Source organism: Monocercomonoides exilis (assembly GCF_001643675.1).
Source record: "Monocercomonoides exilis strain PA203 chromosome Unknown scaffold73-115670, whole genome shotgun sequence".
NCBI classification, from domain to species: domain Eukaryota; phylum Preaxostyla; order Oxymonadida; family Polymastigidae; genus Monocercomonoides; species Monocercomonoides exilis.
The window spans coordinates 1-26,352 of NW_027150618.1; the positions used below are offsets into that span (position 1 = coordinate 1).

General features: G+C 44.0%; 6 protein-coding genes across 6 annotated transcripts; 4 read left to right on the forward strand and 2 right to left on the reverse strand.

The window, feature by feature from the left end:
- Positions 1–215: 215 nt before the first annotated feature.
- Positions 216–1,136, forward strand: MONOS_18381 (uncharacterized protein; the record flags this gene model as incomplete). The annotated part of the gene is made up of 1 exon (XM_067871397.1): positions 216–1,136. The coding sequence occupies one exon, from the start codon at positions 216–218 to the stop codon at positions 1,134–1,136; it is 921 nt and encodes a 306-aa protein (XP_067718750.1).
- Positions 1,137–1,362: 226 nt separating this feature from the next.
- Positions 1,363–2,580, forward strand: MONOS_18382 (uncharacterized protein; the record flags this gene model as incomplete). The annotated part of the gene is made up of 3 exons (XM_067871398.1): positions 1,363–1,871; positions 1,933–2,251; positions 2,326–2,580. The coding sequence occupies 3 exons, from the start codon at positions 1,363–1,365 to the stop codon at positions 2,578–2,580; spliced, it is 1,083 nt and encodes a 360-aa protein (XP_067718751.1).
- Positions 2,581–6,183: 3,603 nt separating this feature from the next.
- On the reverse strand, positions 6,184–8,823 carry MONOS_16537 (uncharacterized protein; the record flags this gene model as incomplete). The annotated part of the gene is made up of 1 exon (XM_067869443.1): positions 6,184–8,823. One exon carries the CDS (start codon positions 8,821–8,823, stop codon positions 6,184–6,186), a length of 2,640 nt encoding a protein of 879 aa, XP_067718752.1.
- Positions 8,824–13,681: 4,858 nt separating this feature from the next.
- Positions 13,682–14,101, forward strand: MONOS_10624c2 (uncharacterized protein; the record flags this gene model as incomplete). The annotated part of the gene is made up of 1 exon (XM_067863089.1): positions 13,682–14,101. The coding sequence occupies one exon, from the start codon at positions 13,682–13,684 to the stop codon at positions 14,099–14,101; it is 420 nt and encodes a 139-aa protein (XP_067718753.1).
- A 1,597-nt stretch (positions 14,102–15,698) lies between these two features.
- MONOS_10623 (uncharacterized protein) lies at positions 15,699–18,850 on the forward strand. Its single transcript, XM_067863087.1, has 3 exons — positions 15,699–17,242; positions 17,414–17,474; positions 17,573–18,850. Exons 1-3 carry the CDS (start codon positions 15,835–15,837, stop codon positions 18,561–18,563), a joined length of 2,460 nt encoding a protein of 819 aa, XP_067718754.1. The 5' UTR covers positions 15,699–15,834; the 3' UTR covers positions 18,564–18,850.
- Positions 18,851–18,902: 52 nt separating this feature from the next.
- Positions 18,903–26,079, reverse strand: MONOS_10622 (uncharacterized protein; the record flags this gene model as incomplete). Its single annotated transcript, XM_067863086.1, has 12 exons — positions 18,903–19,543; positions 19,717–19,885; positions 20,004–20,028; positions 20,205–20,267; positions 20,385–20,433; positions 20,618–20,745; positions 21,002–25,314; positions 25,389–25,399; positions 25,539–25,658; positions 25,748–25,852; positions 25,908–25,975; positions 26,076–26,079. The coding sequence occupies 12 exons, from the start codon at positions 26,077–26,079 to the stop codon at positions 19,394–19,396; spliced, it is 5,205 nt and encodes a 1,734-aa protein (XP_067718755.1). The 3' UTR covers positions 18,903–19,393.
- Between the last annotated feature and the right edge of the window lie 273 nt (positions 26,080–26,352).

Genomic DNA, 26,352 nt, shown 5'->3' on the forward strand with positions numbered 1-26,352 from the left:
AGTGTGCACAGAAACAAACATCAGCAGCACTGCCACCAGCAACGCCGCGCTTGCCATCGAGCCAAGCACCACCATCGAAATCAGAGATCTCGCCATACACAACTCCACAGCAGATAATGCATTCATCGCGTGCGGCTGCCCCCAAACCCCAGGCGCCCAGCCTTCTCCAGATGAACCTGCCTCTCTGCTGAAGTTGGTCGGGGTGGCTGTTGCCCATGCAACAACCAAGAGATGCGGCATTGACTGCACCTCGTGCACAGGAACCATCCTCCAGCACAACTGCTCTTTCACCAACTTCACTTCCACTTCCTCTTCCACTTCCTCTTCCACTTCCACACCCACATTTGCATCTGAATCTGAATCTGCATCTGCATCTGCAACAGGAACGATGGAGCACTTTGCTAATTGTGCAAACATCCAGATCGAAGCATGCATCTTCCAAGGCACAGGTACCGCTGCCTCATGCACATCCAGCACATCCAACACAGCCAACACAGCCAGAGAAGTTGCAGACAACGTGTGCACATGGAACGGGTCTCTTGTCCATTTCGCCGACTCATCAGTCGCAATCACAGATGCTGCATTCACCGCTGCGCCTCAGGGCGCCCTCTCTTTCTGCCGCGTCTGCGCACATACGCAAGATCCTCTTCGCAAACAACACCCCATCCATCCCCAACTACCAGTCTGCCCGCCGCAACATCATCTGCTCAAATGCCTCCACCCTCCATCTCACAAGCATCGCCAGCGGAGACGGCCTCCTTCCAAACACTTCCCTCTGGATCCACACAACCGCATGCTCGCTCCACGGCATCCCTGCTCAAAGAGCATCCTCGTTCTTCATCCCCACACTCACCAGCGCTGCCATCACCCATCACAACAACACCCACATCCAGATCCGCTGCAACGGCTCCCTCCTTCTCCCTTGCAACCTCTCATACGCCCTCTTCTTCCTCCTCGGCGATCAACACGCTGTGGAGAAAGGCCTCTTCTCTCATGACGATTATGTGAGCGAGAACGAGATCGCCAGCACCATCCCAGCAAATGCAATAGCTGATGCATCTGACAAGGCAGATGTGTTGGTTGCGCTGCAGTTCGGCAACCCTCCAGTCCGTCTTTCACCGATGCCATTGTTGTGAAGAACAAAAGTGAAAGTCAGGCAAATGGAGATGAAAAACTTGTTGAAGAGGGAAAAGAAGAAAAATCTTATTGGTTGTTGATTGTGATTGTGCTTGTTGCGATATTATTTATCGTGTTAATTGGCTTTATTATTTTTGTTGTTCGATGGAGAAAGCAAAAGAGAAGAACTGAAGAACTGGAAGAGATTGTGAATGACAACATCAAAAGGATCCGAAGGCATTCGAGATGGTGACGATGGAGATGTCTCCCGAGGAGCAGTGGAGGAGGGCAGAGAGGGAGGCTGAGAAGAAGAATGAAGAGAGGTTCAAGAAGAGGGTGTATGAGAAAAGCTTGGGACACTCAGAGTCATCAGAACATCTTCTCTCCGAGAGTGGATCAACTGAGTACATCCTGGGAAAGGACTCAGACAAGATTCCTGAATGGGTATTGGAGAAAGATGAGGAAGAGAAAATTCGAAAGCAGACTCCTTCACCATCCATTTCATCCACTTCAACCACAGGCACTTCAGACACAGAATCCACATTTGTTCGAGGGGAGGATCTGTGTCCAACCACCTCATCGATGTCGAATCTCGTGGATGCAATGGCTTGTTCGTCACCGCATGAGAAGCTGATTGTGGATCTGAGGGATTCGCTGTTCATGCTGCTGCACGGAAAGAATGAAGAAAGAGATGGCGATTGGCACTCTGCGGGAGAGGGAGCAGACAGCTGCCCAAATCCTGTTCTGGGTGGCTGGTGGGGCGCTCTTCTCCTTCGAAGACGGGGAGGACGATCTTCCCTCTCTGCCAAACCTCAGCCCCCACATTGTGCTGTTTTCAGAACACATGGTCATCTGCATCGCCATGCACTCTGAATGTTCTTCTTCCGATTCAGATTCATCTTCGATTTCATCATCCACGATTGTCACATCTTCGTCTGATGGCTCAAGAAGGAGCAAGAGATACACACGCTCTCCCCACCTTCGTCAGCGTTTGAGGATGATGAAGACAACAGAAACGAGTGTTTGCGATGGAAGGCACCAGAACTACAAATCAACAAGAAGATGGGGCAAAAAAGGCTTCTGTTTCGTTTTCCATTGGGATGATGCTGTGGGAGTGTGTGACGCTCCAGATCCCGTTTGGTGAGTACGAGGCCGAGACTGCCGGCCAGAAGATAGCAAATGGCGAAAAGCCAGATCTGGGCGCGGCAGGCTGCTCCGCCTTCGCCCAAACCATCAACGCCTGCCTATCCCAAAATCCAGATGCCCGCCCCAGCCCTGCCCAGCTCCAGCGCCAGTTCATCCAGCACTTTCCCGGTGGCGCTCCCAGCCTCACAGCTTCCGATGCCCTCTATTGTTACCACCCCTTGCACCTCAACTGCTCCTCCGATCAATCTGCCTCCTATTCCGCAACAACCTTCACCGAAGATCCCGCTGCCCCCTCCTGATCCTTCTCCGAGCAGCTGAACATGCCCTGTCTTTTTCCATCCAGCTCTCCCCAGCCCTTCCACATCCCAATGACTGGCTTGGAAGCTGGCAAGCGAAAAAAGTCACATCTGCAGCTCAAATAAAGCGGAAATGACGCAGGCAAGATAGATGCTCACAAATGACGATAGCGCAGACTGCATCTCATTCTGTGCCTCTTGTCAAACGCAACAGTTGTTTTATTAATTTATTAATTGTTTGTCTTTTTTGGGAATACTTCCATATGTTTTCTGTTATCTGTTTTCCGTTTTCATTTTGCCAGCTCCGATTTTGTTGTTATTATGAGGACCAGGCTCGCCAAGCTGCGGCCGTGTAGCTTTTTGCATCCTTCCATTTTGTGTTTGTTTGTTTGTTTGTTTTGTACTCGCTTTGTATTCGGCGTTTTTCTTCATTCACAGATGTTGTGGTTTTCAAGCCATTTTCATCCCCATTTCATTGTCCTGTTCCCATCCATGTGCGCTCTTCACATCACTTCCGTTGGCGCTCTCTCTCTCTCTCTCTCTCTAAAATAAACAAATCAGGGCATTTGCACTTCCATGTGGTAAAAACACACAAACAGGTGCCAAAAAGAAAAAAGCAAAAATTGTGTTTCTGCCACAATTCTCTGTCTTTCTGAGAAAAAGAAAAGCAAACGAATAAAATGCGAATTTTTCTATCAATAAAAACGATTGAGTGCACACCATTCTCTTCAGCCGAGAAAATGTCAAAGCGCTCGCTCAGCAAGAACACTCACTTTGTGTGCTTGCCCAGGAAGCAACACGAAAACGGAAACAGCACCAAACTCAATTTAGAAAGAGCCATGTTAGCCTTGCAACATAAAGAATAACAATATCACAAACAGATGCATCGGATGATTCACAAATGAAAAGAAAAGAAAAAGAAAAAGCTTTAAAAAAATGAATGAATAAATAAATAAATAAATAAATAAAGAGGACAAAATCCAAATCACACATCTAACCAACACTCAAAAGCACAAATACTTTCACTGACATTTCAAAAACAAAAGCACTTGATCAATCAACAACAATAAAAGTAAAGCAAGCAATTGCTACAACAGAACAATCCAGAAAAACAAATAATTCGTTGTTGTTGATGTATTTATTGATTCTTTAACCTTTTCTTTTCGCTCCTTGTTTGCAAAATGAATTAATGATATGCAAATTGAATCTTAAAAAGTGAATCAATATTGTTTTTGGTTCCATCTAATTCTACTCAGTTATCTTTTCGTAGTATCTTTATTTCCAGTCGCTCCTTCCATTTCCTTTCCCGCTTCACCTTTATTGCTTCTGAAATTTCTTCTTTGTTTTTCTTCAATCAACTTCTTTTTCCTCTCTCCTTTAAGCACTCACACATTTAATGAGGGTGTGTGAAAATCACTGGGAAAATTTTCAATTTCTTTTTGTCTTGCCTTTTCAGTCATTCTTTCATCCATCTTTGTTTTTCATCATTTTCACCTTGTTCTTCAATTTTTGAATAACTCCATTGGATGCTATTCAGATTACTAATTGTTTCATTTATTGGAGCGTTATCCAATGATTTGTCCTGCTTGTTTCAAGCCATTGCTCAATTTCAATAATGTGCTTCACCTCCTTTTCTGGTTTTTCAAAAGCATGCTTTCTTCGCCTTTCCCTGTTTCTTTTTGCTTTTGCCAATTGGTTCTTATTTATTGTTGTGCATCTCCAAATGACTCTTCGAATATTGCTGTTTTTTCATTTGTTGAAAAATCAGCTTTTAGTATGGGAGCATTTATGAAAAAAACAAAAAAGGAATTTTGAGATTGAATCAGAAATTCTTTCGACTAACTCACGTTGAGTCAATAAATAATGTTCATATTTTGTTGTTCAAGTTAAATGACAAAAAAGTAGTTATTCATTGAAGAAATGAAATGAGCTTTGTTGAAAGATATTCGTTCAAATCGATAAAATTACAAATCAAAACCCACGAGGAATTGAGCAATTACATCGCTTTTGCTGATAAAATCCAAATGGGGAAAATGGAAAACTGTCAACTCATTTTATCTGTTGAATTTGTTGCAAAAAAGCGAAACATATGAAATCGATCTTTCACGAGGAAAAAGCCATTGGAAAGATAAATAATTGGTGCAAAAAAACTATAATTTTGCATTAAATGCTTTGTGATGGAATGTTTTCACATGAACGCAGTGGATGCTCCTTCTGCTACAGATTTTTGTGAAATAAACCCACCAAATAATATTGATTTTGCAGATTGAAATTCATCCGAGAAAGATGTAACCGAATGAAGCACTACATTTGAAGAGGCTTCGTTGATTGTCCATTTTGCCTGAAACTGTTTGTTTTCATTTTAAACTTTTTTTAACACTTTTTTGTGAGAATGATATTTCCACTTTCTGGTTTCATGAAGCATATAAACAAGCAATATTTCAACATTTTGAAGAGAATTTTCAGAAGAACAAAAATTATTTTTTATTGATTTATCAAATATGTGTGTATTGATTTTTCTGGTTTGCTCTGTTATGACAGTTGCTTTTTTGTTTTTTGTTGTTGCTAATTATCCATCAAACCGGTTTTTGAAATGTCTGTGGGGTTATCTGTGCTTTTTGAGTGTTGGTTAGATGTGTGATTTGGATTTTGTCCTCTTTATTTATTTATTTATTTATTTATTCATTCATTTTTTTAAAGCTTTTTCTTTTTCTTTTCTTTTCATTTGTGAATCATCCGATGCATCTGTTTGTGATATTGTTATTCTTTATGTTGCAAGGCTAACATGGCTCTTTCTAAATTGAGTTTGGTGCTGTTTCCGTTTTCGTGTTGCTTCCTGGGCAAGCACACAAAGTGAGTGTTCTTGCTGAGCGAGCGCTTTGACATTTTCTCGGCTGAAGAGAATGGTGTGCACTCAATCGTTTTTATTGATAGAAAAATTCGCATTTTATTCGTTTGCTTTTCTTTTTCTCAGAAAGACAGAGAATTGTGGCAGAAACACAATTTTTGCTTTTTTCTTTTTGGCACCTGTTTGTGTGTTTTTACCACATGGAAGTGCAAATGCCCTGATTTGTTTATTTTAGAGAGAGAGAGAGAGAGAGAGCGCCAACGGAAGTGATGTGAAGAGCGCACATGGATGGGAACAGGACAATGAAATGGGGATGAAAATGGCTTGAAAACCACAACATCTGTGAATGAAGAAAAACGCCGAATACAAAGCGAGTACAAAACAAACAAACAAACAAACACAAAATGGAAGGATGCAAAAAGCTACACGGCCGCAGCTTGGCGAGCCTGGTCCTCATAATAACAACAAAATCGGAGCTGGCAAAATGAAAACGGAAAACAGATAACAGAAAACATATTTAAGTATTCCCAAAAAAAAGACAAACAATTAATAAATTAATAAAACAACTGTTGCGTTTGACAAGAGGCACAGAATGAGATGCAGTCTGCGCTATCGTCATTTGTGAGCATCTATCTTGCCTGCGTCATTTCCGCTTTATTTGAGCTGCAGATGTGACTTTTTCGCTTGCCAGCTTCCAAGCCAGTCATTGGGATGTGGAAGGGCTGGGGGAGAGCTGGATGGAAAAAGACAGGGCATGTTCAGCTGCTCGGAGAAGGATCAGGAGGGGGCAGCGGGATCTTCGGTGAAGGTTGTTGCGGAATAGGAGGCAGATTGATCGGAGGAGCAGTTGAGGTGCAAGGGGTGGTAACAATAGAGGGCATCGGAAGCTGTGAGGCTGGGAGCGCCACCGGGAAAGTGCTGGATGAACTGGCGCTGGAGCTGGGCAGGGCTGGGGCGGGCATCTGGATTTTGGGATAGGCAGGCGTTGATGGTTTGGGCGAAGGCGGAGCAGCCTGCCGCGCCCAGATCTGGCTTTTCGCCATTTGCTATCTTCTGGCCGGCAGTCTCGGCCTCGTACTCACCAAACGGGATCTGGAGCGTCACACACTCCCACAGCATCATCCCAATGGAAAACGAAACAGAAGCCTTTTTTGCCCCCATCTTCTTGTTGATTTGTAGTTCTGGTGCCTTCCATCGCAAACACTCGTTTCTGTTGTCTTCATCATCCTCAAACGCTGACGAAGGTGGGGGAGAGCGTGTGTATCTCTTGCTCCTTCTTGAGCCATCAGACGAAGATGTGACAATCGTGGATGATGAAATCGAAGATGAATCTGAATCGGAAGAAGAACATTCAGAGTGCATGGCGATGCAGATGACCATGTGTTCTGAAAACAGCACAATGTGGGGGCTGAGGTTTGGCAGAGAGGGAAGATCGTCCTCCCCGTCTTCGAAGGAGAAGAGCGCCCCACCAGCCACCCAGAACAGGATTTGGGCAGCTGTCTGCTCCCTCTCCCGCAGAGTGCCAATCGCCATCTCTTTCTTCTCATTCTTTCCGTGCAGCAGCATGAACAGCGAATCCCTCAGATCCACAATCAGCTTCTCATGCGGTGACGAACAAGCCATTGCATCCACGAGATTCGACATCGATGAGGTGGTTGGACACAGATCCTCCCCTCGAACAAATGTGGATTCTGTGTCTGAAGTGCCTGTGGTTGAAGTGGATGAAATGGATGGTGAAGGAGTCTGCTTTCGAATTTTCTCTTCCTCATCTTTCTCCAATACCCATTCAGGAATCTTGTCTGAGTCCTTTCCCAGGATGTACTCAGTTGATCCACTCTCGGAGAGAAGATGTTCTGATGACTCTGAGTGTCCCAAGCTTTTCTCATACACCCTCTTCTTGAACCTCTCTTCATTCTTCTTCTCAGCCTCCCTCTCTGCCCTCCTCCACTGCTCCTCGGGAGACATCTCCATCGTCACCATCTCGAATGCCTTCGGATCCTTTTTGATGTTGTCATTCACAATCTCTTCCAGTTCTTCAGTTCTTCTCTTTTGCTTTCTCCATCGAACAACAAAAATAATAAAGCCAATTAACACGATAAATAATATCGCAACAAGCACAATCACAATCAACAACCAATAAGATTTTTCTTCTTTTCCCTCTTCAACAAGTTTTTCATCTCCATTTGCCTGACTTTCACTTTTGTTCTTCACAACAATGGCATCGGTGAAAGACGGACTGGAGGGGTTGCCGAACTGCAGCGCAACCAACACATCTGCCTTGTCAGATGCATCAGCTATTGCATTTGCTGGGATGGTGCTGGCGATCTCGTTCTCGCTCACATAATCGTCATGAGAGAAGAGGCCTTTCTCCACAGCGTGTTGATCGCCGAGGAGGAAGAAGAGGGCGTATGAGAGGTTGCAAGGGAGAAGGAGGGAGCCGTTGCAGCGGATCTGGATGTGGGTGTTGTTGTGATGGGTGATGGCAGCGCTGGTGAGTGTGGGGATGAAGAACGAGGATGCTCTTTGAGCAGGGATGCCGTGGAGCGAGCATGCGGTTGTGTGGATCCAGAGGGAAGTGTTTGGAAGGAGGCCGTCTCCGCTGGCGATGCTTGTGAGATGGAGGGTGGAGGCATTTGAGCAGATGATGTTGCGGCGGGCAGACTGGTAGTTGGGGATGGATGGGGTGTTGTTTGCGAAGAGGATCTTGCGTATGTGCGCAGACGCGGCAGAAAGAGAGAGGGCGCCCTGAGGCGCAGCGGTGAATGCAGCATCTGTGATTGCGACTGATGAGTCGGCGAAATGGACAAGAGACCCGTTCCATGTGCACACGTTGTCTGCAACTTCTCTGGCTGTGTTGGCTGTGTTGGATGTGCTGGATGTGCATGAGGCAGCGGTACCTGTGCCTTGGAAGATGCATGCTTCGATCTGGATGTTTGCACAATTAGCAAAGTGCTCCATCGTTCCTGTTGCAGATGCAGATGCAGATTCAGATTCAGATGCAAATGTGGGTGTGGAAGTGGAAGAGGAAGTGGAAGAGGAAGTGGAAGTGAAGTTGGTGAAAGAGCAGTTGTGCTGGAGGATGGTTCCTGTGCACGAGGTGCAGTCAATGCCGCATCTCTTGGTTGTTGCATGGGCAACAGCCACCCCGACCAGCTTCAGCAGAGAGGCAGGTTCATCTGGAGAAGGCTGGGCGCCTGGGGTTTGGGGGCAGCCGCACGCGATGAATGCATTATCTGCTGTGGAGTTGTGTATGGCGAGATCTCTGATTTCGATGGTGGTGCTTGGCTCGATGGCAAGCGCGGCGTTGCTGGTGGCAGTGCTGCTGATGTTTGTTTCTGTGCACACTGCAACAGCTGAGCTGCAGAAGAGGAGGAGATTGCGAGTTGTGGCGATTGAATGGAGGGCGGCTTTCCTCATCTCGAACACCCCGCTTGCCACAGAGATGAGTGTGGAGTTGAGGAGAGCTTCAGTTCCGGCAGATGTGAATGTGCATGAAACGACGAGCAAGCTGCCGTTGAGCTGGCGAAAGACAGAGTCGAGCTCGGATGCAAAGCCGGAGCCGATGGAGAAGTGGCAGCTGTCGAGCGAGCAATCGTTTGCAAAAGCGACGACAGCGTGGTGGGTTTGCTCGATTGGGATTGGAGTCTGGAGATGGACCAGGCAGATCAGCTTTGTTGCTGAGCGGAGGGTGAGGTCGGCGAGTGTTGTCTGGCGGGCGAAGGCGGAATCGGTGTGGACAACGACCATGTTCCAAGTGCCGCTGTCGATGTGGCGGATGCTGTTGTCGATGGTTCTGCACATGTTTGAGGTGGAGCCGCACTGGCGCGAGTCAGTTCCGAGGAGGCAGGCGTGGATCTGGCCGGCCTTGAAGAAGGTGATGAGCGGGATGAGATCGAGAAGGGTGCTGTCGGTGAATGTGGAGCCGCAGATGGAGTTGTTTGTCTGGAGAGAGGGCTGGGTGAAGTCGAGTGTGAATTGGGTTTCGTTGATCTGTGTGGCGACGTGGTCGGACCGGATGAAGATGTCTTTGCCTGCAAAGGCGTCGTTCAAGATGAAGCGGTCGTTGAGGATGCGGAGCGGGATGGGGTGGAGGAGGTCATCAGGAGCTGGGGGTGAAGATTGAGAATAAGATTGAGAATGGGATTGGTGCAGGGATTGGGGCAGGGATTGGGGCTGGGTGCAGTCGATCATGAGAGCACCGCCTTTGCCCTTTGTGCGCGAGCACACACACTGAGTGAGCACACACGAAGCCACTTTCAGAGAGGATTCGGTGGAGCTGAGGCACACACGCACCGCGCCTCCTTCGTCGATGGTTTCTCCCACGCAGTTTGTGCAGAAGCAGGAGTCGAGCACACAGTCGATGCTCTGATACGAAGGGAGGGCAAAGACAGTTGAGTGATTGGCGCGGGCAGTGATGTTTGTGAAGTTGGAGTCTGCGATTGTGAAGGTCAACTGGCTGTTTGTGGGGCTGTATGTCTGCTTGGATGCGTCTTCAGCGGGTGCAGCGACCTCGATTATCCCTGCTGGCGAGGCATCCACCATGCAGGCGGACAAGTTCTGCACAGCTGCTTGGGATGCGGTTGCAGCGACAAGGAAAAAGGGATGGGCGAGAGTGATTGCAGAGACGCAGCAGTTGGCGATGTCGGCTGATCCGGCAAGCACAGACACAACAGCATAGCTGGTTGGAGAGGAAGGGGCTGTGGATGCAAAGGAGCAGGCAGAGAGGGAGAGGCGGGCAGAAGATGTGGCGGTTTGGAGAAAAGAGAGGATGCTGTGAAGCGAGGGTGGAAGAGAGAAGGAGAGGTTGGCGAGGCGGAGGAGGATGGAGGAGGCGAGGAAGGCTTTGTTGCTGCCTTGAAGGGCTGGCTCGTGCACTGCGACTGGTGTGCCATGGAGGTTGCCATTTATTAGGAGTTGTGGATTGTGGTGTGTAGCAGAAGGCTGGAGGTGGAGGAGGATGGAGAAGGTGGTGCTGTGTGTGACTGTGATTGTGGAGGCAGAGGATGGAAGGTCGGGGACAAACCGGAGCTGGAGAGCCTTGCTGATGGATCTGCAAGGTGCGACGTCAAAGCCGCAAGCGCTGAAGTCCCATCCGTCAGCGCCGTCGACATAGGCATGGGCAGAGAAGTTGGTCCAGAGGTACACAACGAGCGGCACAGCATAGTGCTCGCCGCATGTTGCTCTTTCCCAGCCGTTGAGCTGGTGCAGCGACTGGAAGGCTGGCCCGTCCATGTCCCATTTCAGGTGGAGCGTGTCGGCCACGCTGTCCAGCATCTGTCCGGCAACAAACAGGCTTTTCCCTCTCCAGGCGCGGCACTCGTCGAAGGTCATGTTTTGGAGCACAAAATCCATCGAGCCTTCGCCTCCCTCGATGAACATTCCACCCCCAAGCCCTCTTTCTTCGGTGTCCTCGTTTTCTGCATCGATCTCGATCTCGGCATCAGTCTCATCATCGGCATCGGTATCCGCCTCGGGTGCGGAGCTCGGTGCTGAACACTGTGTGAATGTGACTCCAGTCATGGTGAGCTTCCTGCCGTTCTCCACAGATGCATACAGACCGCCGCCTTTGAGGGTGTGTGCGCGGATGCAGCAGGATGATATGGTGCAATTGGACAGGTGCATTGTTGTGCCTTGCTGGGTGTGCTTTTCCGCGATCAGGCACCCGCCGTCTCCATTTGCCCGTCTCGGCCGTGCTATTATGGTGCTGTTGATGGTGATGCTGTGTGCACCCGATATCAGGATCGGGGTGAAGGTGCTGAACTCGGCGTGTGTGCTGATTTGTGTGTTGGTGATGGTTGCGCTTCCCGATGCAAGGCGCATGATGTAGAAGATGACTGGGTGGGATGGAGCACTGTGAAAGTCTATGCAGCAATGGTCGAGCGTGAAGGCTGCAAGCGAGTGGATGAAGCCGTGTCGGCCGGTGCTCATGGCAGTGGGGAGCAAAAAGCAGATGCTGGATGCGCTCATCTCAGCGGAAGCAGTGACAATGGCTTTGTTTGAGCACTGGCCTGCATCATGCACGTGCACAGCCTGGAGATGTGCTGTTGCAGAGGAGAGCAGGAAGGGGAATGTTTCGATTGTGATCTCGGAAGCGAGTGTGGAGTTTGCAGCAAGAAGAATGGTGGTGGATGCAGAGGTGATTCTGTTGGATGCTGCGAAGTGGACGGTCTCGCAGGCAAACACAGATGGGCCGCAGTGCAAATGATCTGTCCCGGCGAGTCCGTCGACATAGATGTTGTTGTCGTGGTGGCAGAGATATATCTCGAGCGGGATGACAGGCTGGTCTGCACCATCCTCAGAGCCGCTGAGTCTGGATGGATCGGCAAAGCACTGGGTGTGGTCGATAAACTGAAGTGTGGTTGTGTTCACGATATCAATCAGCAACACTCTGCTTGTGCATCTGAGAAAGAGGTCTCTTCCAACCGCTGCTCTGTTTGGTGTGGAATTGGAGAAGCACACGCCGCTGCTTATCTGGAGGAGTGCTTTGGCGTTGTCGATATGCACCATCATCCCTCCGCCCTTTCCGCCCTTTCCTCCCGTTCCTCCCGTTCCCTCTGTATCGGGCACACAGCAATCAGCGAAAGCAGCCGAGCCGTTCACAACCATCTCAGCATCCTTGTCTGTCAGGTGCACACACACCCCTCCGCCGCACGAGCCATCCTGGCAGGCGGTGCAGCTGGAGAAGGATCCACCAGTGATGCACACTTGCGATCCAGCGATGAGGGAGCATTCGAGGCCGCTTCCGCTTCCACTTTGCCGGGTGATGGCTGTCAGGTTTGTGGAAGTGAGTGTGACGCTCAGTGCAGCCTCGGCATTCACAGTCAGGGCAGCCACAGATGAAAGGCACATAGGGCCAATTTCCACCGAATCGAACAGCACATGCCCTGCAGCCACAGTTATGACGGATGCAGCGAATGGTGCATCGGGCAGTGTTTCTGCTGCAGTGATTGTGCAGTGGTCGACTTCGAGGCATCCCTGCATGTCTGTCAGGTGGAACAGGTGGGAGTGCAGCGAGGCGCTTGCATTCCTGCGGAATGCGAGGGAGCTGAAAGTGGCACTGCCAGTTGTGATTTGCACGAGGGCTGTGCTGTCTGTGGCATCAGCACTCAGCACTGTTTTGTCAGCGCCAGCGCCGCTGAAGGATATGGTGAGTGTGCACACATTGATCCTTGTTTCGTGGCACACACACTCCTCGACTGCAACAGCCTTTGTTTGGAGCAGCGGGTTGGCCACGCCCACTGCATATCCCACGGTTCTGCATCTTCTGCCTTGGATGTCTCCTGCATCAGCCGATCCGCATGCTTGGTGGTCGATGCCGCTGGCACTGTTGACGAGGATAGGATCGAAGAAAGTGTTTGGAATCCAGGAGCTGCATTCTTGCATCCCCTTCACAACCCTGTTTGTGGAGCCAGCTGTTGTCGAGCGGCAGAGCACAAAGCACTCATCATTGATGTTTGTCCAACCGCTGTCGATATACACATCGTGACCCATTTTTGCAGCAGAATTGTTTTCAAAGAAGCAATAATAAATAAATGAAGTTCGAACACCACCTGAATCATCCCAGCTGATTCCTCCTCCATGGTTGTCACTCGAACAGTTTCTGAAACAGCAATCTTTAACAATTGCCCATGAATTTTCATAAAAACCTAAACAACCTCCGTGATATATTCGAGATTGTTTAGTGCAATTCAAAAAGACGATTGATTCAATAGAGCATTGTGCATTGCTATTGTTGTATGAAGTCATACTTGAACCAACGTGTTGTGTTGTGCATGATGAAATATTACAATTTTTGATTATAAATGAATTCATATAATATAAATCTGCAACACCACTCGAATGACCAGAGTTGCAAAGCGAAAATGATGTATTTGTAATAATTGTGTTTTTTCCTCCTGTTCTGAAGGAAACAGCGCCTCCACAATACGAAGAATTGCAGTTATTGAACATGCAATGTGAGATACTCAGTACTCCCGAAGAAGTGAAGCGAATTGCTCCACCATAATCACTTGCCAACGTAGAAAAGTGGCAATCAACGAACGTTGCATCACCTGTTGAAATGTTCTGTCTTAACATTGAATGATCTCCAATCACTGGCTGGGCATTATGGTGTCTGTGGCAGTTCTCAAAGGAAGTGTTTGCTGATGAGTGAGTGAAAGATTTGGAGTTCAGTGCATGGAACAAGCCTCCGTTGTATGGGGATTCGACACATTTCACGGAGCATCCAGACATCACTGTTCTGATTTCGCGGGTGGGGATATCGAGGGGCTCATTCATGTTTGTGGTGTGGGTGATGTTTGTGAAGCATGAATGCAGCAGCTCAACATCGGATATGCCAGATGTGGCGACAAACGGAGAGCCAGCACAGACGCAGCAGGAGTCGAAGAGGGATGAGGATATTGAGACTCTGCAGCTCGCTGAGCTGGCAGGATGGTCAGCACCGCTGGCAATGGATGAAACAGGGGCAGCTGGGTTAGAGACTGCCAGCGAGATGTTGAACAGCCACAGGGATGCACATTGCAGCTGGGCAACATGGTGGGTTGATTTGGCGGTGTATGAGAGAGTGCAAGATGTGAATGTGGCATTGCTGCTGGTGATGGCAAGGCAGGCGTGTGGTGCACAGCATGCAAGGGATGTGTCAGACAGCAGGAAAGAGGTGTTGGCCATTGTTGCACAGTGGCGGCTGAGCAGCTGAGTTTGTTTTGGAGCACTCAACAAACCCTTGAAAAGGCATAGCTGTTTGTTGTTGGATGTGCCAATGGACTTATAATTGAAAGGCAAGTGTGCTTTGCATGGTGAATGTTCCGAGCAGTTGGCAGCGCCATTTGATTCGCATGCAATGAAGCACAAAAACAAGAAAGTCAAATGGCACTTCATGGATGCTTTCAGCATGGTGACATATAATTTTTTTTTTGAATTTGATTTGTCAGAAAGTCCAAATTATGAGTTTTGTTTTTCTTTGAATGGGTCTTCGAGATAATGTCTTGGCAAATTTTATGTGCTTTTTAACTTTTGTTAATTGCTGTTCTTTTACTTCGATGAACAACGAAAATTGCGTGATTGTTGCAATCATAACGAATTTTTATGATTTGAGCAATTGTGATGATTGTGAATCTCAATAATTTAATTTTCATGAAAAATGTTTGATCTCATCCAGCTTCGTAATTATCTTTCTCTTTCTTTTCAAACACAAAATCAAACAAATATCAAAAAAGTTGGCATTGATGTTGTTATAATTCTCGCTCTCTCTCTCTTTCTCTTTCTCTGATTGTTTAATTATTCTATTCATTTTTTTTGTCAAATATCCGTAACTGTTGAAAATTCGAAATCCCAATTATTCACAAATCGAATTCATTCAAACTGGATGAAAAACCTGTTCAAAACAGTCATAATCTTTTTTTTTTCTGTTAAAACGATGTATTTATAAACATGGTGAAAGAAAATTTTGTTCTTTTGAGGTATTTTATTAAAGAAAAAATCAGGATTTGTTCCAAACTTTCACTCAATTTAAGAATAATAAGTCTCACATTCCCACGCATTTGAATGAAGAAAATAATGAATAAATAAAAATTATAGGAAATAATTGAGTGGACAAAATTCATAAAGAAAAAATATAACTTCCCAAATTGGAACGTAATATTTTGCTTTATGAATTTTGTTCCGCTCAATTCTTTTAAATATTATTCCCGATTTTCGATTTAATTGTAATAGTATGCATTGTTCATGTTGATTTATAATGAAATGATTGTTTAAAAAGTTTGGAACAAATCTCAGTTTTTCTCATTATTTCAAAAATTTAGCCCAAATACTATTCATTATACCATAATTATTTATCAAAAGTTTTTGAAAGTTATTTGAAACTGAGATAACTTCTATAATAGCATTTAGAAAAAATAGATTAAATCTAGACAATAGCGGGAATTGATTATTTGTGTTTTTTTGTATGCAATGTTTGAATCTGAGCCTTTTTTAACTTTTATATTTCTCCACAAAGTTTGGTTTGGCAAGAAATATTTTTATATGCAAAATTGATAGTTTTAAAGAGAAAAAGTTTATGAATCCATTTTCAGATGAAGAATTGATATTTAGAAAAAACGTAATTTTTGCTGCTCAAGGAATTGTGAAAAACAGTTTGCTTTTGCTTGAATGGTTGAAAATTTATTTGATAATCGTATTATTATATGAAAGAGCTACAATCAGAGTTTATATTTATTTTATTCTTAAAATATACTATTTTAGATATGGTAACAAATCGAACAATTTCATTTTATGTTTGCAAAAAAATGCTTCAGAGAGGGCAAGACAATTTCGTGCATTTGCATAGCAGTCACCAAAAAACTTTCGAATGCTTTTTTCCCCAAAGAGTTACTTAGGCATCTTGTTCTACCAAATATAAGCGAAAGCCTATCATTTGATGAAGTTGTAAATATGTATCACATAATTGGAGAACTGCTCGAAAGTTTTTTTATGAACAGTTATTGCTCAGCTCTTTTCAGTCAAATAGAAGTTCAAGATATGATTACAATTTTGATTGCGACAGCGCATTTTACACCTTCTCCTTCTGAAGCTCTTTTAAGGACTCTGTATTCGCTAATTGCCTCTCTTCATATTCATCCAACATTGCGATGGAAATTGCGCAGTGAAGTGCAACGCCGAATTTCAAAAATCAGTTCAAACGAGAGGTCAATCGCATCCTGCATTGATGAAGCTTTCCCTCCTGGTGAATACTCTGTTATATCCAGAAAGTTGCAATTGCGCTCCAAAGCACATGTGGATTGCATTCAGCCTCTTTTTTGCATATTCTCGCAGTTACCTATTATGAGGTTGTGCAATCCGCCTACGCGAATGAACATCATGCGAGTTATTGCAACTGTTCTTTTCAATGTGATGAGCATTTTTCCTTTTGATGATTCAGACTCCAGCCCAACACACAATCCGTCTGAAATGTATTTCCAGGTAAACTCGATACGCTCGTACGAAGCAGAGCAGTGCAGAAAGACTCAAGGAAGCTTCTTGCTTGAGAATGGGATTCTGCGGAAGGTGAGCGACTATCGGTATTCTCAGTCATTTTTGACGGCTGAAGAGGAAAAACAAGCCAAGCGCAAGATCGAATGGAACGGAGAAGGAGATGATATATTGAATCAGCTGATGATCTTTCTTGAAAGAGCTTTTATCAGCCACAAAGACAACGAAATTGAGTGCTTCCAAGATGGAGAAGACAAATATTCTGAATCGTCCTCTAAATCGAATGCACTTTCGTCTATGCTATCATTCATAATGCCAAAGAGGAATAAAAAAGACGCTGCTAAAAATGGAAAGAAGCGACGATATGTGAAAAAGGAATGGGTAGTATCGCTAAAAGGAGAAGAGAAAGCTGAGCACGACAAAGAATTGATCAGCTCGCACGAAAAGAGACTTGTTCTTCTGCTTCTTTCGATGCTTATTGCGCAAAGGAACAATCTCAGAATGCAGCAGAAACGCGATTCAGAAGAAGAGATGCAGCCACAAGAGATTGACGAAGAAACAAAAAGAGTGCTTGAGCTGCTGCTTTCAGCAGCCACGTTTCATTGTGATTTGATGAAGCAGCTTGAAGAACAGATTCTTTCAAAAGAAAAGCCAAAAATGCAGAAGAGAAAAGAGAAAGACGGAGATTTTGTTGACTCGGATTTGGAATCTATTGATGAAAGAAGAAGTGATACTTGCATATTTAATGGAACAGAAACAAATTCCGATGCACGAAATACTATTTCTCATTGTGATATTCGACAAATGGAAATTGTGTTAAGTGCATTGTCAATTTGCTGTTTTTCTCTTTCTTTGCTTGTTTCATCATTGGGTTTGCAATTTATTTATTCCTCCTTGCCAATTTAAAAGTTCGAGAAATTTTTTGTTTCTATGTAAAATGAAAAATGCGTTTTCTTAAAAAAACAACAAATGTTACATCAATTTGAAATTATGTAAACTTCTCAATTTCATCCTCAATATGTTGTTTTCTTCTTTTGATCAGATACAATTCGAGACTATCTTTTTGACAATCAACTTTTCCCATTGATAGAAAGCGTTACACAGTTTGCACTTCGACAATACTTTTTCTTTCCTCTCATTTTTAATCTTCAACAATTCATTGCTTTCATTTTGATTTTGATGTTTTTTATTTGTTGTTCAGAGCACTTCTTTTATCCTCATCTCACAGCGCGCAATTGTCTCAGACGCCAATTTTGTGCTTCTTCACATTGATTCGCTCGTGTCTTTCATCCAACGAAGCAGTCGATGCTTTCAACAACTCCAACTTCTACACTGCACTCCAAAAGCTGCTCCATTCGTCTGTAATGAACACCTTCACCCCTTTCCCTCCAAACGGCATGTTTTCTGTTCCGCCTGCCTGCCACTTCAGCATCCTGCCTCTCTTCACAATGGAGCCCTCATCATATTCTCTGTGCCCGCCTGTACTCCTCAATGTGACTCTGCTGATGCTCAGCATTTCGATCGTGCGGCGCTGTCTGGAAGAGAACGGGTCGGCCATTCCTCTGGTCAACTCATCGGCTCTGCTGAACACCATCCATTTGGGTGCGACTGACGTAATTGATTTGTTCAGAAAGCAGAAGGCAACAAGAGTCATTGACGAGCCCGGGTTCATCGACGATGGAGAAGAGATGCCTTTGATATGTGCATCACCTCTCTTCTCTCTCCACCCTTATTTCCGCGAATCGTATCCTTCGTCTGCTTTCTGCGACTTCTTCTGCCACGAGTATGCTCTGATGCTGTTTTGGGCAACCAGCACAATCTCCCCAACGCATATCATCAACACTTCTGATTCATCTCCTCAGCTTCCCCTTCTTCCTCCACTTTATGTTGCCTTCTGCCTCGATTTGGTTGTGAGCACGTCAATCACAGCAACATTGATGAATGTGCTGTATGTGCTGAGCAACATCTACTCCATTCCGCAGAAAATGGAGTATGAAATGGAAGAGCAAGAGGACGCATATGAAGCTGACTCAGTGACAGAAAGAAAAGATGAACGTTTGGTGAAACTTCTGCATATCGTGGAGATGGCAAAGGAATCGTTCGAAGAAGGAGGAGGTAGTGACTTGATGGTGATGATGATTCATGTGATTGATGAAAATATTCTTGAAGAGATTTCAAATGGATTGTTTTGAAGCTGTATATCATTTGGGAAATGAGCATTTTGGAGAGCACAAAAAATTGCATGTGGTTGTGAGTTGCGATTTTTTGTAAAATGCCCTGTCAATAATTCTATCTGTAAGACTCATAATCTTGAACAGTCATTAAGTATCGTTCATTTTTAATTTTGAATGTTTTATGTTTGTATATTTATGTTTTAATTTCAAAAAACGCCAATTTATCAAGTTTATCATTTTTAACTTAAAGAAATTATCAAAGTTTTTGTTTGAAAAAATGAAGACACATTTTGTTGGAGTTAAAACATTTAAAATTGACTTTATGGAATGTTTGTGTTTATAAAAAGAACAATAATAAATATGAATAGCTATTGTTTAGGAATCTCTGAATTGAATTGAAAGGGAAAAAAATAAACAATAAAAAGCAAAATCTATGCATAACTTCGAAAATTGTCATTGGAAAGCAAATAAATCGAATATAATCACACAAAATTGTGCAAATTTGTATGTGATTATACTCGATTTATATTGCACTTTCTTTTTCGAAAGTTGGTGTTTGTGAGTTATTTGGAAATAAAAGCAAGAAAAAAATAAAAATGGAAAACATAAATAAAAGAGAAACAAAAGAACAACGAAAAACTGAAGTAAAAGTAATATTGTTGCAAATAATCGCATTGAAGAATAAAAAAGAAATATTTCTCCTTTGAAATATTCAGATTTTATCGTTCAAAAGCAATTGATTGCACCAATAATAACTAACTACTAATATTTATTTACAATTTTTAAATAAGATTTATAGCTTTCAGGCAAAACTTGTGAAACAAAATAAAATACGTGTTATTCCTTCCTCATACGAATTTCAAGTTTTTCATCTGAGAAAATGGAGCGTTCAACCATTTGTGTAAAACCACACTTGATGTCGAAGTTTCAGGAAGAGGCCCAAAAAGAGGTTGAAGGCACGTCACATCGATTCCACAGCAGCTGTGTCTCACAAATGCCTTGAGTGAATTCGAATGATAGAAAGAATTTGCATCATTAAAATAAAAGATAAAATAGAAAAATGAAGGAGAAGTAGAATTTCATTGAATTTCAATTAAATAAAATATAAGAAAGAGAGAGAAAGAAAGAATTAAATATTAAAATAGATAAAAACAAGGTAATTGATGCATACAGCGCATTTCACTCTCCGAGGGATGTTTGAGAAGCGGTGGGGGAGCATTTTTGAGCCCAGGAAGAATGTGACTGTTCGTGTCTGCATGTCAATCTGCATCCCAACACTCTCGTTTCCGCTCCAAATGGGATTCCCAAAATACGTCTGCCCATTTTGAATCAAACAGCCACTAAAAATGTGTATAGAATTGATGAACAAAAATGAAACATAACACAGAAAATGAGAAAATGATTAAGTTGTATCAAAAATAAAGTAACAATATGACTTAAAAAGAATTGAAAACACACTTTTTCGCGTTAAAAGATGCAGTTTCTGTTCATTTGAAGAAATGCAATGCGATAATTGTTCATGATTATGAATTGAAAAACGGAAATATCATCATTTTAATTGCCATAAATCGTTGAGGAAGAAAAAAAGACGAAATAAAAGAAAAGAAAAAATTGTATGTTCAAAAATTGTCAAAAGTTACCAAAAAAAGCAATGCAAACTTTCTGTGCTTCCGAGAACATATTGTTCTGGTGGAACAAACTGGCTTTCACAAATTCCAATCACTAAGCAAATGAGACAATGAAAGGCAAAGCAATAAAATGGCAAACAGAAAGGAAAAAAAAAATAAAGAAAGAAAATTATCCAATTTCTTTTTCAAAATGAATGAGCAATTTTCACACTTCTTTCAGGAGATGTGTTTGAGAATTTCATTTCGCAATACCAGATGCCCTGAACAACACATCACAGCATATCACATCAAATAGAATATATCCCATTCAAATGTTTGTATCATTATAAGAACAAAAAGCAAATTGATTATCATTCAGAATGAATTTTCAAATAACAAAACAAAACAAATAAATAAATGAATAAATGAATAAATAAATGAAAAAAGAGAGCAAATTAAACAAACCTGATCGATGACTGTGTCAACCACGATTGTTGTGTCGTTCCGCTTCACATTTGTCAGTCTGGAGCCTTTTATCTGCACCAAAAGAGGGTTGGCTACAAGAAAGCGGATTTGCGTGTTTCCAATTTCAACTGAAAATTACAAATAAACAAATAGAAAAGATAAAAGTCAAAATGATAAGAAAGAAAACATAAACATCAAAGAAAAGCAAAATGAAAAAGAAGAATAACATTAAATCATAACATCAAAAGGCCAATTTCAACATCAATTAAAATAATCAACACAATTTTTATCCTTGTCAAAACCCAAAAAACAAAAAAACAAAAAAACAAAAAAACAAAAAAACAAAAAAACAAAAAAAAAAAGCAAAATAATCCAATTTCATACCCAATCTTGGCTTGATGCATTTGACGATAGTCTTTCCGTGGTCCTTCACGTTTCCGATAAGCTCTTCAACATGCTGCACGCCTTCGCTCCATGTCAAACTCATCATGCCCTCTCTCGTGCCGGAGGTGAGGAAATAATGAGGATTGGCTGGAGGAGAAGAAGAAGGCGAGGGGGAGGGTGAAGGTGATGTGGGCGATAGAGAAGAAGGAGAAGGAGAAGAGGAGGAAGAAGAAGGAGGAGGAGGAGGAAGAAGAAGAGTATAATTTGAATATCTTGAAGGCAAAGGAGCAATGGAAGGCATGCCCATCTGTGTTGAAATGTTCTGAAATGGAATGTATGAAATGGGTGGAAGAGGAGGAAGAGAAGAAGAAGATGATGATGAAGGTGAAGGCGATAATGAAGAAGAAGAAGAAGAAGAGGCAGAAGCAGAAGCAGAAGCAGAAGCAGAAGCAGATGAAGCAGGATCACCTTCACTTCTCACCTTCAAATCGTGTCTGGGGTCGAGCCAGGGCATCGACGTCTTCGAAAGAGCGTCGAGTTCTTCAGCCACTTTGACTGACTTCCTCACAAACAGCGGGAACAGGATGTCTCCCCAGAGGAATATCGCATTCGTCAGACTGCTTCGTCGAAACTCGAATATCTTCTGCGCTGCCACTTTCGAGTTTTTGCTCATATTTCCCCAGTCGCTTTTGGCGGCTGCCTCTTCAATCTCCCTCCTCGTCTCTCTGCTGCACAAGCCTTGTTCTTCTCTTCTTTCCTCCAGCACTTTCTTCAGAAGATCGTCCGGAAGCATCTTCAGCCCACGCAGCTCGTTCTCCTTTGCCGTGAGCAGCTTCAGAATGTTTTTCTCCCTCAGTTTTGTGAACTGCACGAAATGAGTCATCATGAGGATGTTGTTGAGGCATTCGTTGCAGTGGAAGAAGATGGCGGCGTGGAAGAGGATGGGCGGGAGAGGAGGGAGATCGATGAAGGAGGTGGGCGGAGAGAGGAGTATGGTCGTCTGGGAAGAAGAAGACGATGATGATGATGATGATGAAGGAGGCGGAGGAGGAAGGGAAGGAGAGGAAGAAGAAGATGATGACGATGATGACGATGATGATGGATTATCAGAAGAAGAATGAGAAGAAGAAGATTGGACAGGAGCAGGGGAGTTAGCAAACAAAAGAGAACTTGAGAGAGATTTTGAAGCTGGTTGAGTTGAATGAGATGAAGAAGAGGAAGAAGAAGAAGAAGAAGATTTTGGAGAAGGGACGGTGATGAGCAGAGCAGCCAGAGAGCCTTCAGAGGAAGAAGAATGACTCGAGTCAGAGGAGATGGAGGTTGGTGTGTTGGATGAACGAGAAGGAGAGTGAGAAGAATGAGAAGAATGAGAAGAGGATGTGGAGATGGAATCGGAAGTGGATCGAATAGAAGAAGAAGAGGAGGAAGAAGAGGAAGAAGAGGAAGAGGAAGATGAAGAATAAGTAGAAAATGCAGAGTTTGAATGGATAGGAATGACTGAAGAAGAAGAAGAAGAGGGAGAAGAAGATGAAGAAGAAGAAGAAGAGGGAGATGAATTCTCTTTTGGTATGACAGTGAGAAGAGAAGACATGTCACGCACATTCTGCTGTGGATGTGTTGTCAGCAAAGAAGAGGCAGGCAATGGAGCTGAAGATGGTAAAGAGGAAGAAGAGGAGGAAGAAGAAGAAGGAATTGAAGATGTAGAAGCAGTTGAGACAGAAGGAGAAGGCGAAGGAGATAAAATAGAAGGATAGCCCAGTCCATCGTTTTGAGCAGTGGCTGCGATGAGCTCGTTGACATGGCGCATCTTCTTCGAGGCTGTCCGTTTTGATGACTTCAAAACAGAGAGGAAGCGGTCGAAGCAGAGCGACTCCACAAACAGCTTCAGCGGCGACTGCGGGTTGAGCACGGTGAAGGCGGGGGGATCGGGGTAAGGCTTAGTGGCACCGACGGAGGTGATGACGGTGAAGATCTGCAGTTGGAGGATGAGGAGCAGCTGATAGTAGAGAATGGAGCTGGCTTTGAGCTCGCAGGAGTACTCTACCTCGGCAAAGGAGACTGAGCGGGAGGCGGTGGAGGAGGAGGTGTCAGAGGCAGCAGAGGAAGAGGATGCTCTCGATGCTCTTGACCCTCGTGATGCTCGCGAGGAGGCTGAAGAGGCAGTGGAGGATGTGGCAAAGGAGGCGACAGAGGACGTCGTGGATGTGAGTGACTGGATATTGTTCTCATTGCTGTTGGAAGGCTCGATTAAGTCCTTGTTTAGCGCTGTGTTCTTCGGAAACACGTGCATCACAGCATCCTCAAAGGGCAGCGCCATCAGCTCCTGCAGCAGCCCCCTGTTGATCAGCGGGCCAGCTGTCTCTGGCGCTTTCTTCAGATGGTCGAGAATGACTCCCAAACAGTAAATAGCTTCGCCTGGCTGCAATCTCTCGCGGTGGAGGCGGTTGAGTGCAGCCAGACTGCCATTGCAGCCGTCGCGCGTGAGCATGTTGTCTGCTTGCTGCATCGTCATCTGCGGCTCCAGCCACGGAGGACGGAACCGCTTCGGCTGGGGCAGCGGCTGCATCTGCTGCTGAATGGGCTGCTGCTGCTGCTGCTGAGCCAACTGTGGTGTGAAAGATGCTATTTCCTGGAGTGTTCTGCCTATTACACGCAGAGTGGGAGCAGGAAGAGAACTGGCTGGTGGGATCCCTCCACGAGAGAGAGAGGCAGGGGTGGTGATTGTGGGTGTTGTTGCATTGGATACTATTGCTGTTGCTGTTGCGGCTGTTGTGGCTGTTGTGGCTGTTGTGGCTGTTGTGGCTGTTGTGGAAGGAGGGCGGCTCAGCTCAGGAGAGTAAGGGAACATGGCGTTGGAGGAAGAGGGGGTCCATTGGAGAGAAGGGGCAGAGTCGAAGATGGGGACGGCTGCTGGGTTGGAAGAAAGAGGGATGCGAGTGGCATCGACGTTTGGCTCAGAAAGAGAGGGAGAAAACGATTGCGCACAGGACATGGAGTTTGGGGTGGACATGAGGTCAGGAGTGGACAAGGCAGACGGCTCGAAGGGCATGAAGAAGGAGCTGGAGGCAGAGAGAGGAGGAGATTTGATCTGCAAAGTGGAGGAAGAAGAGGAAGAAGAGGAAGAGGAGGAAGAGGAAGAAGAGACTGAAGAGGTGGAAGGAGGAGGAGGAGAGAAACAGGAGGAGGAGGAAGGAGAGAAGGAAGATGACGCTAATGTTGCTGATGGTGCTATCAATGAAGAAGAAGAAGAAGAAGTTGATGATGATGAAGAGGACGAGGAAGAGGAGGAAGATGAAGAAGATGGCATTGAAGGTGAAGGAGGCGAGGAAGGAATACAATTGACAGAAAACTTGGGAGGAGAAGACACACTCAACGAGGCAGAAATATCAGACGGGTCTGTTGAAAGAGATGAAGATGATAGAAAAGATGAAGTTGGAGTAGAAGAAGAGGAAGATGAGGAGGAAGAAGAGGTAGAAGAAGAAGAAGAAACATCTGATGAATTTGAAAAAGTCTTAATGTTTGACAAAGGCGGTGACTGTGGTGTTGTCTGTATTTGATTAGGCAGCTGGCTGTTTGTGCTGTCAGAAGCATCCAAAACTGCCTGTTCAATCAGTTCTTTCTTGGAAAACGCGGATTCGCTGTCGAATTTTGGGGAGAAGCCGTTTGGCAGGCTGGGTGTGTCTGGAGTGTCTGTGATGCTTCCTGTGTTGCTGCTCTTCTGCGCCTTCTTGTCTCTCTTCGGCTCCAGCTGCGATATCTCCACCAGATCTGAGTCGCAGTTGAGCAGCTTGTCGCTCTTTGAATTTGGCCCGTCTTTTGACTGGAGTTCTGACTGGTTGCTGTTGAAGAGTGGGTTGGCGGGTGTGCTGTTGATAGCGTCTGATCCAGTGACTGAAGAGGAGGTTGTGGCTGAGGGTGTGTCTGTGAATGGAGAGAAGGTGTTGGACAGCGTGTTGCTGAGTGTCTTTTCTTTGGGGAAATGAGAGTACATCAGATCTGACAGGGGCCCTGTGTCTAATGTGAAGGATGGCATCGAATGCAGCGACTGGAAGGGGACTTCGACTGATGTCGAAGATGAATGAGCTGCTTCATTGGAAGTAGTGAAAGAAGGAGATGACAATGTCTGAAAGGGAGAGAACGAAGACGCTTGGTGCTCCATTTGCTGAGAGGAAGAGGGCAACTGCTCCGAAATTGGAATAATTGTGGCTTTTGAGTTTGGTTCTGATGTTATTTGACGATTCGGTAAAATGAGTAATGTAGATTCTAGATCATTTTTCGTTGCATTAAATCCAACTTCTCCTGGAAGCGGACTACTTAATGAATAAATTCCACTTTTTATTGAATATAAAAGAAGATGAAGCACTTGTATTTGAGTTTGTAATAAAACGTTATTGTAAACTAAATTTCCAATGGCTTTCGTCATTATACTTATTTTGTTCTTGTTTTCTTCACTGCAAAATGAAGGAGGGAAAAATTCCTCTGTTGAGCTTTGCTTATCAAAACAATTTTGATAAAGATTAATGAAAATTTGGAAAACGAGCTCTAGTTTAAGACTCGAAGGTAATTTAGAAGAAGATTCAAGGCAATTGCTATAAAAATGCTGTAACAACATGAGAGTGCATGAGAATACTTGTTGTTGGACTTGAATATCTGGATTCTAAATTGAAAATAAGTTTTTGAGATAATTTGATATTTTCGGGGAAATAAAAATAAATAGCAAGGTTTGATTTTAAAAAAAGAACATACAGATGAAATAGAATGGAGTGAATTCAGGCATATAGCTTCAATAAAATTTTGTTTGTCATTTATTGAATAATAACAAAATCTTAGGAAAGATGTTAATGTTTCGAACTAGAAAATTAATAATTGGTATATTGTTAAGACTTATGAATTAAAATTAGCAAACGCAATTATTATTCCAATTTTTCTCTTTTATGTCCGTAATAAGGCTATTTACAAGACATACTACGTCATCTTTATAAAAAATACATTAATAGCAAAGACAAAAAAGAGATTAAAAATGAAACATTGTGAAAGTGAAAGAAATTGAAAAAAATTTAATTCAAATCCACACTCATATATGTATATTCCAACGAACGATGGCGTGACCACGATTATCTGTGAGAAGAAAAAGATCGAAGCCATAACATTAAAAGAAAGGTCTTGCACAAAGATAATAAATATTGAATTATTTTTGTATCAACAATATTTTTATTTATTTGAATGTTAATTGAGATTTGAGTTCTCTGTTTTAAAGAGCTTCACTTCTTCGATATTTTCGATTTTTTGAAGAGTTTTGTTTGTTGAAAGAGATGATAAAAAAAAACAGAAAATGATTTATCAGACATACA